The sequence below is a fragment of the Drosophila albomicans genome, chromosome X (assembly GCF_009650485.2).
Source record: "Drosophila albomicans strain 15112-1751.03 chromosome X, ASM965048v2, whole genome shotgun sequence".
NCBI classification, from domain to species: Eukaryota; Metazoa; Arthropoda; class Insecta; order Diptera; family Drosophilidae; genus Drosophila; species Drosophila albomicans.
In genome coordinates, this window is record NC_047627.2 from 9,782,956 (window position 1) to 9,798,019 (window position 15,064).

At 33.5% G+C, this 15,064-nt stretch overlaps 1 protein-coding gene across 4 annotated transcripts in view; it reads right to left on the reverse strand.

The window, feature by feature from the left end:
* Nucleotides 1-2,222: 2,222 nt before the first annotated feature.
* Nucleotides 2,223-15,064, reverse strand: part of LOC117577852 (carbonic anhydrase-related protein 10) — a 56,971-nt gene continuing 44,129 nt past the window's right edge. The window contains exons 7-11 of one of the 4 annotated variants that reach the window (XM_052006347.1): nucleotides 7,382-7,477; nucleotides 7,089-7,310; nucleotides 3,351-3,534; nucleotides 2,449-2,508; nucleotides 2,223-2,366 (exon numbers count right to left, since the gene is read on the reverse strand). In XM_052006347.1, the coding sequence (XP_051862307.1) occupies nucleotides 2,486-2,508; nucleotides 3,351-3,534; nucleotides 7,089-7,310; nucleotides 7,382-7,477 (525 nt within the window). In that variant the 3' untranslated portion in view covers nucleotides 2,223-2,366; nucleotides 2,449-2,485. Of the gene's footprint in view, nucleotides 2,509-3,350; nucleotides 3,535-7,088; nucleotides 7,311-7,381; nucleotides 7,478-14,502; nucleotides 14,803-15,064 lie in introns of those variants that run through there. The other 3 variants (XM_034262796.2, XM_034262797.2, XM_034262795.2) reach the window with 3 other exon arrangements.

Consider the following 15,064-nt stretch of genomic DNA (forward strand, 5'->3'; position numbering starts at 1 on the left):
AGATGCCACATCATTGCATCGACATTATCGCCATCGATAGTCATAAGTGTATGTATTTGGATTTTCGAGCATGAGACAAGCGTCAAGCGCCATCGTCTGAGAGTTGTGTGCCGTTGATGGTCGCAACTGGCGAGGAGGACACAGCCAAGTCTGACACTTAAATTGACGGCAAGGCACGTAGAGTAGAATGGGACTGACGTTGTCTGGCTGTCTCCGTTGTCGGATAGTCTGTGTGTGTGTGTGTGTGTGTCTTGTGTGTTGTCGTTTCCTCGTTCTTGGAAGCCGTTAGTGGAGGCGTTCATAGTAGCGAATTCAATAAAACCCAATAAAGATTCATGGAAGCGGGTGTTAACACACCCACACACCCACACACACTTGGACGGACGCCCCCTTAAGTTAATTATATTTATTTTTGTTTTTAAAGTCAATTTTTGAAGTTAAGTGTAATTTAGATTTAAAGCGTAATAACGTGCAGTTCTTAACGTTTGCTTTGGCATCTTGTCAGAGGTGCTTGGGGGACATTGAAATCAATTTTCGTGTTTGCCATAGCGTTCACTAAAGAAAAAAGTAATTTTCAACGTTAAATATTGAAAATGATTTTTGAAAAAGTCATACACACATATTTTAAGCTGCAGGATACGCTAATGCCGAAATGAAAATAAAAAATTACACTCACAATTTTGAAAAAAATTAATTGTATAATTTATATTGTTTTAAACTTTGTTCCAAATCTTCTACTTCATTTTGACTGCACTTTAAAATTAAGAAGATTTTCACACTGCACTTCAAGTGCTTTGCATTAATTAAGTGGAAAGGCATTAAAGCTCAAACAGATTTCTGTTATTCTCAGAATTATTACCAGCTCTTCGTTTTTATACCCGCTATTTAAAGGAAAGGGGTATTTTAACTTTGTGCCTGCAGGAAATGTATGCACCAGGTCTACTCATTACGGGTCTTAGATGCTTTGGCTGACAAGCTAGTATATTTTGTACTCTATGGTATATTTTAAATGCTGTGATATACCAAAATATCAAATATTACCTTCAGTATATTTTTGTTTTTATGCAATTTATTAATTTGGAATAATATTCAGTATATTTGGTATATTACTACTATAAGAATAATACGGCACTGTTTTGCTTTTATTCAAAATGGCTTGCTATCTTTCTTACTTGTTATATATTATATAATATATGTAATTGCACACAATAACTATATATTATACGAAAATTTATATCAAGCACTATAGTGAGAGGAAGCAACAGTAAAATATTATCATTTTTCCATTCATTAAATAAAAATATAATCTTTAATTTCATGAAGACCAATCTAAAATTTATGCAGAATTTTGACGCTGACTTAAAAATTTGCCATCTTGGTTCAATTTTGACATTACATAATCAAGACTCAAGATGTTTTTGTTGAATTATGCACATTTTGCTGTAAAGATTTCTTAAAAAATGGATAGCTGAAAAGCACAATAATATAAGGACAAAATCTTTTTGCCAGTTAAACATAATATACTTACGCAAGAATCTGTGCTCTAATAAAAATACCTGGGTTTTCATTCAATACTTATATTTTAATTATTAATTCACCATCTTTTGTAATTTTTGTTTTCTGGAAAGTTTAATTCCATTGCTTCTATGTATAATATATATATATGTATATATTATGGCTATGATCATCGAAAATTAAGAATGCTACAAATTTGCCGAGCTATATGTAAGAACAGAAAGCAATAGAATATATTAAGACTAGGTGTTTTTGTTTTTGGGAGATTTTGTTATTTATTACATATTTCAATATATTTTGATTTCAAACCTCATTATTCTAAACAAGAACTTTGAGTCTATTCGCTTGATCACACACTAATTTTGACAACTCCTGAAAGTGATTGTTAAATGTATCCTTTATCGATATCTCCTAATCCGCCCCTGGATTGGTGGTGGGAAAGGGGTTCAAAATTGTGACTTTCATTAGATTAACGCCAAATTTATTGTTATGACTACACACAAAAAACGAAAAAAAAAACTCGGCAACGTATGATCTCTGTTTTGTTTTTCCTTTTTTCATTTTTTGTTTTTATACAGTACCTTCCATTTACAATATGCAAATTCCATATAATTGTATCGAATTATAAGTAAAAAAAAAATTAAACAAAAAAAAAATTGGTAATAACAACACTTCCACAAGCCACATAGACTTGATTGACAAAAAAATTATTCACATTTAATGCTAGTTTATTAGTAGAGTATTTGTTTTCCATATGCCTGGGTATAGCTATATTTTCTTATTTCATTTTCCATTTTTGCTATGCTGCGCCACTTTTCGCCATTTCTGGGTCTTTTTTCGTTTTGCTATTTCTGCAACAATTTCGATCATTGTCAATATAACTGTATATAAGGTTAGTGGAAGCTCCTGTTGCACGCCACACGCTCTACTCACGTCTCGTATTATTTATTGCACGGTTTGTCATTGATCTCTAGTTTTGTTTCCAACTGGTCGCTGCAGAAAATCGAAAGGAGAGATGAAGACCAAGAACAATTAATTAGATGAAAGTCGTAATTAAATTGTGTGTGTGTTTGCACTTCGAGAGTGCTGTCTTTCACCCAAGTTATTGGACTATTTAATACCCTAACATATTTCTTAATGCACGTAGTCTATCAAGTAAGAAATAATTTGTACACAGTTAAGGGGTAAATGCTAATTAAATTGGTTTTATTTTCGGAGCTGAGAAATATGCTTTTAAATAAATTGTGTGTGGTTCGTGTTAGTTATCTGAGCAAAATATTTATGAATATATATTTGCGAAATTTAAAATAGTATCAATTTATATTTGTACCCTTTTTATAAATCATATAACTAATATTTCTTTTTAACAACAAATTTTGATGTGTTGATGCAAGAAGGCATCACAATTTTTAGTTTTATTCCACGTTTATCCTATATTTTTATAATAAGTTCATGAATTGTTCTTCATTAAAATTATATATAAACGAGAGAGATAAAAAACTTTGTTTTCTGACGATGCATTTTTCTTTTGCAATGATGCTTGATATTCAATCGATATTTCGATAAAGTTTTTTTTATAGTGAAGATAAAATAAAGAAATGATTCTATTAGATTACAAACGCTAACCATGTTATTCTTCTTTTAATATTCCAAACTTTGATTAAGTATTTTGAAAATTATAAAATAATTTTTGCGTCAACAGTCTGGAATATTATTTGAAGATGATGTTTTTTTTTTTAATAATTTTTTAAGCTGAATTTTTGATGGTATTGCTATTCTTAATGTCGCAAGTGTATAAAATATTATGTTCTTTGCGATTTGGATCGCCTACTTACCTTTATAATAGACCTCACGGTACATGGTGGGACAGGCAGTTTTGCCATTTGTTTTCGTCGCTTTGAAGTCAATGTTTGTTCGAATCGGTCGATGCAGAAGCGGCTGTGGTGGTCGATAGTTGTTCCCTAATGGTGCTTTTGGATGGTCGGGACTTCCCTGCATTAATCGACGCAGAGCATGCAACTGCAAACGAATGAAGAAAGCAAAGGGCAAAACATTTTATTATTATCTTATTATGTTTCGATATAAAGACCTGTTAATGACAAGAAATGTTTGGAAGCAACTGATTTTTAATTATGAATAAAATCAATATTCTTTGTATAAGTAATTAAATTAAAAAAAAAAAAACTAAATTTTAAATGTATCTTATTATTTTTTGTTATTTTAATTATTATATATTTTTTTCTTATATTCGGATGCATCTTACAACTGTATTATTTAAAGTATTGTAACGATGTATACAATAAGTATTTTTACTTATAAATTAAAGATAAAAGCAATACTATACTAATGCTATGGAATACTAAATGCGAAACACAGATGAAGATGTTAATCAATGTTAAGATAACTAAAATCTAATTATGAATTTTAGAAATCATGTCCTCAATTAAAGAACAAGAAATCATGTTAAATATAAGTAAAGCTAAAATCAAAATGGCCAACAAAGTATCCATTTTGGTATACATTATAGAGCGTAATGTTACCGCAATTCGAGCCCTGTCAGATTATACCTTTGCCTTGTCCACCTATCTACGTTCTAATAATTAGATTTTCGCAATTATCTTCAAGGGAAACACTCAAACCGCATAATTTGAGGCCAGCAAAAACCAAAAAAAAATTAGATGACCGGCCATACAATGTTTGCACATTGCTTGCTTTTGTGTGTCGCTTGTTTTATTAACTAATTTCATTAAAGTTTTAAATTAAGTTTTTTCTCGAGCTGCAGAAGCACAAAAAAAAACAACGAAAACGTAAACGACAAGAGAAATAATAACAAAGTGGTGGCTACTAGTATAAGCTATGGCCGCTTTTTTTGTTCTGTGTTCTTTTATTTTGGAGAGCGAGCTAAAAACACGAATGTAATACAAATGTTTATTAAGTACAAAGCCGTAATAAAGACGCCAACATGCACGTCTTGCTGGGAGAAGGGCTTGGCTGACTGCTGGCTGGCTGCCTCCGGGATGGAACGAAGGGTTGAACAAGGAATAAAGATGGAGGCCGTCGGCATACATGTAAACAATGTAAACTGCGGAGATAAAGTGAGCGAGGCGTTGCCACACAGACACACACACACAGACACCGAGTTGGACAGGGACATGCACATGCACATGGTTACTCCAATAAGCGAGGCAAACTCCAGAGGAGCAAAAAGCAGAAGGACGCCAGTCCAGTCAGACTCATAAAAACGGCAACGAGAGCGCAATGGCACCCATGAGTACATGGCTGTAACTTGCGGCAGCCCCAGAAGCTGAGAGCAAAGCGACGGCGATAGCAGAGAGGATTGCGATGGGGCGATGGGGATGAGCACGAGGATTAGACAGACATTGCAACGACGATGTAATTTAGGAGCTGCATGGCATCGGCGAAGGCTTCAACTCGGAACTCGTTTGGCTCCGTACACTGCGCTGCACCTTGCGAGCCAAACATAATTTACCAAATTAAAGTAACACCGGAAGGAAAAGTGCGAAACGTTTTTCTAGTCTATCGACGGAGTCAGCCAGCAACTTTCTGTGCGATTGTGTGTGTGTGTGGTCTAATCAGAAATGGCAATTAACTCATTAAATTTGTCGCCGTTGAGCAGTAATCACTTCTCGAAGAAACAGCCAATTCAGATGGCTGCATATCTTAATCCTATAGGAACAATGTCATCAAACATTTAACTGTGTGCACAAGCGTATTTTATTAAATATATGTAACGGAGATGAAGGCTAGTTGATAGACTCTATCGGTATCGGTTGGATAGGCACTATAGCTATGGGTATAATCAGTCGTGAAAATATCATCAGTGAAAATAAGAAGAACATCAGTTGTGAGAAGTAATTCATCAATAAGAAAAAGTGAAGCAGCAGTCGTAAGAAGTAGATCATCAGTCCTCAAAAGTAGAACAATAGCAACAACAGTAATCAGTCCTAACGAAGTAATTTGTCAGCAGGATGCAAATTTAAGTTTAAGTTTAGATTACCCCACATATTAAATTATCAAATATTATTATATCAAATGTTATTATACCAATTCGCGGCTCTGTTAAACTACAAAAGCACTTAGCTTGAACAAATTTAATGCACTTATTTTTCATCATAGTAATAATCTAGTAACGGCCTAAAGTACGAACCTTATTTTGTTTTGCAAAAAAACAGTAATAAGTAAGTAATAAGAGAACACTCTTAAAGTAGTCGACAGTTAAATACCCTCAAATTTATGTTATATGAAACATGCTCATTTTATCCAAAAAAATAATACAAATTTAATGGATACTCTTTACTCGTTCTTATTACTTTGGCTTATTATGCGCTTAATTTTTGTCAACGAAGGCGGTTTACTACTTCAAATTTAAAATGCAGTTAATCGGCTTACGCTAGACATATTAAATTGAGGTAACGGTAATCAGCAACTGAATACATTTTTAATATTTCGAGCTTTCTTGTTAGTAGCAACAAAGATATTTAGTAAATGTTTTTCTAAAGTAGTTACGTGTTTCAAAAGTGTACTAAAAAGCAATATTGTGGGCACTGTTTTACAAGCCAATTAAATTTGTTTATAGCAAATGCGTTTTATCTAATCGTTAACATCTGTCATTTTAAATTGACATGCTGCACTTCAGTTTAACAAACTTGTTAATAAAATTGTAAAAAAAAATAGGCATATAATATATAAACAAAATGTCAATTTTATTTCTCAATAAAATTTGTTAAGAATTACTACTTTTAAAAATAGTTTGCAATTTGGTTCATATACATACGCCTATGTGCATCAGTTCCTGAGGATAAACTCGCTTATTTACTTGTATATTTACATATATCTTTTGTGAATACTTATATGAATGAAGACTTCAGAAACAGCAAATTAAGGACGGTACTAATAATTTCGTGCCTATTGGCTTGCAAATGTCAATCGATACCGATATGGTCTATCGCCTAGCCTCCACCTCTGTTACATATCTTCATCTCCCTTTATTCGTGTAACATTCAGCATAAGTATATAAATAAATTACCTCTAGAAGAGCTTTCTAAGCATAGTACTATAAGGCTACATGAAATGTAAGAAACTACTATATTTCATCTAACATTTTTAATATAAAAGAAAAATACTTGAACAGTACCATAGTGCAAGCAAATATATAATATATGTCAGCATTTAATGTGCTGAGAGGCCTAGTCATATCTACTTGTATAATCAAATTATTTAATATGAATAACTCCTTTAGAATAGCTTATTTTTTTTTAATATTTTCAATAAACATAATTATATATGGGTAATTCTCTGATTAATTTTAAAATTGTTTTAGTTTATGTTCTTTTTTGTCACTGTAAAACTGTTCGCAAGCGACATTTACCAGAAAATTACCCATATTTTATTTTTAAATAAAAAATAATAAAAACTAAAAATATCTGGTTATTGAAATATTTGTTCCTTTAAGGTGTATATAGTAGCAATTAATAAAGATTTTACAACAAACATGTGCGCCGATTATGATTATATTATTAAAAGCAGTTTGATAAGAAAGATGTATCTCTTACCTGTTGCTTTGTTATGTAGATTGGTTTGTTGAGGACCACCCAGGTGACAGTTTCGTGGCAAGCCGGCGCCGTTGTTGAGCCATCGTAGGTCATGTAATGGTCCGTATCGGGGAGAAGTCCGCGAATCGAGAGACGTTTGACGAATGCCTCATCGCCGCCATAACGTATGCGATCCAATTGATCGGTAAGCATACGCAGCTCCGGATTGGAAAGATCGCCCAACTGGGAATTTGAATACGAATACGATATGATAGGAAATATAATCATATGTAATTATTATAAATATTTATTACCTGCAACAATATGGAGATGCCAACGATGCCCTGGGCACGATTCAAGGCATCGGAGAAGTTTGCATATAACTGTGAATTATATCCGAATATTTGTATCTGCAAAATACGAGATGGCAGTAAACAGAAATTAAAGAGATGGAGCTGATAAAGATATTCATAGGTAGAGTTTGGGCATATAATATCCTCTCCAGAATTCTATTTGTTCTCATGGTCAACTTTATGCTTGCTCAATTCAAGCCCAAAAATATATACATATGTATATATGTCTATCGTATATATTTAGAACGTAGTCAACGTACTTGTATTTGTTTTGTTTGCACAACTGCTAGGTGTCAAGGGGAGAGAATTGTGCTTGGTCTTCGACCGAGCTTTGGCGACACTCTTTGGCCTGAGGTTGGGGTTGGGGTTGGGGTTGGGGTTGGCGAAGCTGATGCTGTTCGTGGCTAAAGCATATATTGTTTCGCATAAATTGCCACAATATAATCCCGACTATCAACAGAACACAGACAAGGCAGCACATACACACACGCATAGATACGTTTTGTACATAAGCATGTTTACACGAATATCTCCATAAGACCAGACGAACTCTGGCAGATACATAGAGCAGTAGAAGTAGAAGTAGAAGTAGGTGTCAGATATTTTTACTTAAACCAACATATGTTATGTGTATATCTGTGTATATTCTATACACTGCAGACGGATGCTCTGACCAACACTAGCAAAAGGTTAAAGCAGCAGGTGCCTAAAAGCTTAAAACTGATCGAAAAGGTGTTTCACCTTATCACAGACTGACTCGCAATAAATATGCATTTACACTTTGGTTTTACGAAAACAAAAGCAGACTACGCAAGCATTACTGAAACAAAACACAACTGATGGCAAAAAAGCTATAAATATATAGGTGGAAGTCATTCCAATTTAATATTATAAAATATGGAAAGTAAAGAGTTTTGTTCGAAATATTAATTAAAAGAATTATTGATTGAAATCATGATTACAAAATTCTTGAAACTGAAAAACATAAGAAAATATATACACAGAGGAAGAACTTTACTTAAAAACTTGTTGATTTAAAAAAAAAACATCTTCAAAACTAGAGTTGCAGACTTAAAATTTCTTGAAACTAGATTCCAATCTTCCATCATCGTTTTTGAAATTAGAAAATCTTGTTGTAAGACCGAAAGGCTCTCAAATTTTATTTATTTATTTATTTTTTTTTGTTTTTCAAGGCAAGTATTTATTTTTATGGAAAAGCTTAGATAATAGGAAATATCGTTTAAATTTATGTTTGCTGACAATAATGGCAATATAATAATTACTTTTTTATTCTTTTTTATGTATACTTTATTTATACTAATCTTTCTTGCGATAATAATTTAATTTTGTGTGGGAGGTTTTGATACTCTAAAGCAATGTAAAATGTGTAGTTTTTAGCTTAAACATAAATTTGCATTTATAAAGTGCTTTACCAAGTTTGAAACTGTATTTTTGAATTAAAAATATTTATTTTACACTGTAGCTATCATCTTTGTTGTTTGTCAATTGTGCGATTAAATATTGAAATATCTCAAACTCAATAGCTACAAAATGGTATGTTAACATGTAACGGAAAATGCACTTGCTTGTGTCATGAAACTATTCAATTATTTTTACACTCAAAAATTTTCTTTTCAAAAAAATTATATTTAAAATGTAAGTATTGACATTAAAGACCTGGCGACACAGTAAATGCGGATTACTGCGAAAAGTTCTACAAGTTATACAACAATTGGATAATAAAACCAACAGTTCAAAAGTTTCTAGACTAATTGTTAAGAATATTAGTAAAAACTTCAAGCAAGTGAAGAAAAAAGATAAACTTAAAGGTTGTTTAACTAGCAAACAACCTCGACTGTAATATGCGTTGCTCATCGATTTACAACATGCTATATAAATGAACATGTATTTTAATTGACGACGAATGAAAATAAAGAAAAAGTCACGAGACACCGATTTGCCGTCTGCGCTGATGGCAATATGTGCGTGAAAAGTTGTACAATATTTACCACAAACTAAAATGTTAGATTTCCGTTTCATTAAACAGCAAAACCTGCGGCCGTGGCAAATAAACATGGTCAGTCACAACAATACATAGCAACAGCTACAACGACGGCCAGGACAAGTGTGGAGGAGGGCGAGGAGGAGAAGGTCCTCCGACCAGCCACAAGCTCCTCAGACCACATGCCACCAGCAGCAACAGTAGCAGTAGCACAAGCCAGAAAACAGCAGTTTGTTTGCTTGTTTGTTTGAGGAGAATGGCCAGCAGAATGGTAGTGGAAGAGTGAGGGGAAGGAAAAGGCAAAGGGACATACCTCGCCATATATCTCTTACCCGCTCAGACACTAATACAATCTAAACATACAGACGAGTATATGGTAGACAAAGAGGCGCAGTGAAAAGGCAACTTAATCAGATCAATTACACATGTTTTCAGAGCATGGATTCCACTGCCAAGAGAACAAGAGTTGGGGGAGAGTGTGCGGGTGTGAATCGAGACAGCACGGTGAGTGGAGCAAGTAGTCGACCAACAAGAGAGCAACCAAAAACCAAAGCGTTGCACATTGCACAAACTTTGCTGTGGCGCAGACACAACCGCTGCGTTGACCAGAATAATCCAACAGTGAAAGCCAAAAGACAATCCAGATAAAATCATCGCACTCTAGATATAGTTTTTGTATGCTGCGCGCGATCATTGAATATTGACATTCACATGTGCTGAGTGTAGAAATTCCCTTTTGTTTGTCCCTGATAATAGTTTAATTATTTTAAAATTCAACAGAGATATTAGCAAACAAAAACAAAAACCAAAAACCTACACACACACACACACTCACACAGGGACGTAGACATATTTGCTTAGTAAATAAAATATTATGAAAACCCATTGTGTTGAATCGCCACTGTGTTTACCCAAAGCTAATCCATGCAACGAGTTCGTTCGAGCTGGCCTCGGTCAATTCCAATGACTAGACACGAAACACTCAGAACACGGCTTCAATTTAACGCTGTTCCGCCTGCTGTTCCGATACTCCTTTGCCGAGTCCTGTTGACGTGTTTGTCCATGGGTGTGTATAAGAAATTTGTCAGTCAGTTTTCTAGACAAATGAAGCAAATTAGTTTAACAACGCACAAGGGACATTGTCTAATGCCAGCACAAACACACACGGCCTATGTAACTAGTAGGCCCACAAACCAACACACACACACATACACACAAGCAAACACACACATATATACGAACACAGTCTCACACAGACACAGATACAACAGCATACATTAGATTGCAGCACTTTAGTCAACGCAGCTGCCTTCTCCTCTATCCTTTATCCTTCGTTCTCGCAGCCCAGCGTGTCCTGTGTCCTGTGTCCTTTTGCCTGCGTGTGTGTGAGTGTGTGTGCTTATGCCTACGATATGTACTTGTAGCACTAGCAGTTGCTACTAATTATGCCTTCGACAAACAGCCACTTCAACTGAAGCAACAACATTAAAGACCCCCAACGCTAAATGATCAGTTTTGTTGCCTTTCTAAAACCCCGAGCACTTGGCAGAAGTCAACAAATAGACAACGGCATGAGCAACTTGAGCTAGGTGTTATAGATTCTAACGAGAGTCGACAACACAGACAAAAGCACGAAGCTGCAATGATTCATTAAAACATATGCAGCTGTGAACTTTAAAATAGCAGTATTACAGAAACGAAATTATATGACGGTTATTTTGCATATTTATTATTGTTTTTTGATCGTTTGCACATTGTGTTAGTAAATTAGAACGAACAGATATGAGTAAAGTGGATTTCACAAAGTGTGCACATAAATACTATATATTGCTATCGACTTTATACTAGCATGGAGTAGAATTTCCTGACATCGCAGACTATTAAAATTTTGATGTGAATTGCAAATTACTTGAGAACAATCTTTGCTATATGCTCCAGTACTTTTCGTATTGCAAGTTTAAGAAATATATAACTTTTATGAAAAACAATGTACAATTTAGCATTCAGTTGTCAATATAACTATTTTCCATTTTTTAGATTATTTTTGGACTTGCTATTTTTGGCAGATCTCTTAAAAAATGAAATGTGGTTTGAATTAAACTTTTTGTATGGTTCGTAAATTAGTGGAATAGTGAATATAAACATCTTTGCAAAAAGTACTACAAAACACGTAAGAAAGGTACAGTCGAGAGTGCTCGACTATGAGATACCCGCCACCCCTTTTAAATGAACCCATATTGTAGAAGTATTCCAAAAATTTACTTGAAAAGTAGTCAAACATACCGAAGGCTATATTATATTTTTTAATTCGAATACTAATCACTAGAAACTTCCGGAGAGCACAACGGAAAGTTCATAAATTTATATTGTATTACACGAATAAAATGTTGTGTTAAATAAACTAATAAGTAAATGTGTATGCAACATTCTTAGCTTAGGGTAATTCCAAGTCAAGCATTAGAAAGTTTTACTCAGTGGGGTTGCCCGAAATACAAAAGTATTTGGACCATAATCGAAGGTGAGTTGAAAATAACGACAGAAATAGCAGCTTCTAAATATTGCGGTTATTCATAAAATGATGCAATGGAAAAGCCAAAAGCAAAGTGTTGGCAAACAAATTTTTAATCCAACGGCAACATTGACTTTTATGGTGACCCGCTTTGCATTTACCCTATAATCCGGCCAAAAATTTACAAACGTTCTCATTACCATCAAAATGTTGTTGTCGTTGTTGTTGGCACTCGCACACGCTCTTGTTGGTTTTTGTGTTTATGTGCAAATGTGTTTGTGTTTGTGTATGCAACTCACAGGGATGCGGATACAATTGAAAAGCCGAAAAACATGTAAGTATCTCATGATTAGCGCGTAAATTAATGGTTAGACCGACGCGTCGACGGTCACGTTGGTAGCTTTGGGTTTGGCCTTGTTGCCACGCGATGAGGCAGAGTCGAGGAGATGCAAATGTGCGTAAAGTCAATTGAGCAAAGGCTGCTGCTGTTGGCCTCGATTTGAGCGTGTCAACTGATTAAATACAAATACTAAATTGCCACAACAAAGACTAATCAAATAATTCAAGCAAACAAAAGTTGTCCAGTAAACATTGAAATAATGTCGTCGTGCTCACAGCAGGAGCGCATTCAATAACATTTGGCTAATCTTGGACATGTCCGCCAACAATCTTGTGCGGGATTTTCTTGAGATTAATTAAAATTGCCAATTAGGAATTCATTAAGGAGCACATACATATAAGGAAGGAAGCCAATTGTCCAATTGGTTCAACCGGCACATGATTAATTAGATAGTAATTCTCCTTGTTCGAGCTTCAAATTTATTTTCGATGCATGCTGCAAAACTATACTTTAGTTATTTGCTTAGATAGCGTAATATTTTTACAATTTAATGCGTTTTTGAAAAGGTTAATTATTAGCTTATGCGTTTGGCTCTAACTGTTGATTAGAGTCTAATCATTCAACCAAAAATTGAATATTACAAAATTTATTTCAGTATATAAAACACATTTCAGTATTTAAACCACAAAATGCGCATGCATTATGTAATAGATGGAATGTTTTACACATCATTTACCCCAGAATTGGCTATTACAATTGAACAAGTAAAATAATTTTACTAAAATTAACAGACGCCAATTGAATATTTAAACAGTGTTCAGGCAACATTTTTGGTCTAAGTGTTTTCTCGTGTACGAGTATTTCTTTGTTTGAAACATTTTATGATATTGCTAAATAATTTAATATGTTTTCATTTTTAACATTAATTTATGGGTTTTAAAATGAAAATTTAGATAAATATGTCTATAAATATATATATATATAAGCAGAAACAAAACAACACAAATTTTGCTGTTTTCTTTTAAACTATCTAAATCTTAGAACGCTCGTTAGAGCCTGATTTATTAAAGATATTAGCTTCTTTGTTCAATTTTGAGATTTCTTTATTCTTGAAACAAGATTATAATCTTGAATTACAAGACCAGACCAGACCAAGACCGGACAGACCAGACACAGAACAGACCCAAAACAGACCCAGACCAGACCAGCTTGCAAGTCAAGTAAGACAAATTTTCGATTAACTTTCAAGAATAAAATGCATATGTATGTTCAATCGTAATTATAAACTTACTATAATAATAATAATATAATATAACTAATTTGAGTGTCTCATTCGAAAACACACAGCTTGACTAGTAAATTTGCTTATTAAAAGTTACAAAGCTTTGGTTGTTTTAAGTATTCAAGAAACTGCAAAATAAATATATAGATATATAAATAAATAAATATATTATATATATATATACAAAAGTTTTAAGTTCTAAAGCTCTAACAATTATTATTTGATTCTTACATCTTTCTGACCTGCCGAATAAGACATCTTTTACACTCCCTTAAAGTATATTTATATTCATCAACCCAGAAGATAAACCCATGTTCAGTCTCTCTGTTCGTCTGTAAAAACATCTTGATTAAGACCTACACTGAAAAGAGACCATTTTCTAACATCAAGAACAATTGTTCCTAAAGAACATTTTAAGATTCATTTTTTAATATTAATAAGATTTGGGAAAAATGCCAAATTCTTAAAATAACATAAAAATTATAGATTTAGGTTACAAGCCCACAAACACGACATACACGGACAGACAGACAGACAGACAAGACAGACAAGACAGACATGTCCTTTGTTCAGAACCAGACCCAGAACAGAAATATGTATATATTCTTGATTTTATAATTAATTATAATATTAATATTAATTATAATATTAATTTAAAATTCTCTATGATCCATTTCTCCATTAATTCAGTGCAAAAATCTATCAAGGTTGAACTCTAATTGTTGACGAGTATCTCGCCGTCTAACACACTCCACAGCAGCGATTGTTTTTTTTTTTTTTTTTTTTTGACTCCTTTTCTGTTCTAATTTGCCTTCTTCTGTGCCTCACTCAGTCTATTCTCATTGTTGTTCTATTGTATTCTCGCGCGGCTTTGTTTCTCATATGATCTAACACAGATACTAGACACTCACACAAACACACACATACTTAAATACTCATATATACATACATACATACGGAATTAGTCTTATAAGAAGCTGAATAGTCGACTTCTCGTTTTTCTCCAATTCACCAGCGTTCGCTGTGTGTTCGCTGCTGTTGTTGTGATATTATTTTGTGCTCTTCCTTGTTTGCATTTGACTAACAATTAGCGCATCTCAAATGAGCTTTTGTTGTCTTGTGTACATCATTCATACCCGACATCATTTCAAATTTTCTATAAAGTGGTGACTTTAAGAATTAAAGTTCTGTTTTTCGTACATTTTAATACTTTAACTCTTTTTAGGAAACAAACAAAAAAAAACGAAGTATGTTAGTTTTTATTTTTCCACTCGAATTTAAGCCTAATATATCTCAAAGCATACTTTATACAACTCATTTCTTTTTCTGCCAGATTAAAAATTAATAAACACGTCTGCTGCAATCGAGTCTTAGTTGCTTTGTATTTGCAGTTTGATATTTTTAATAATATAACATATTTCGGCATATTTTATTACTGTCAATCAGGTATATTTTTTACTGTTTATGCAGTCTTTTGTATATTGAAGTATTTTTGCGGTATATTACTTTTA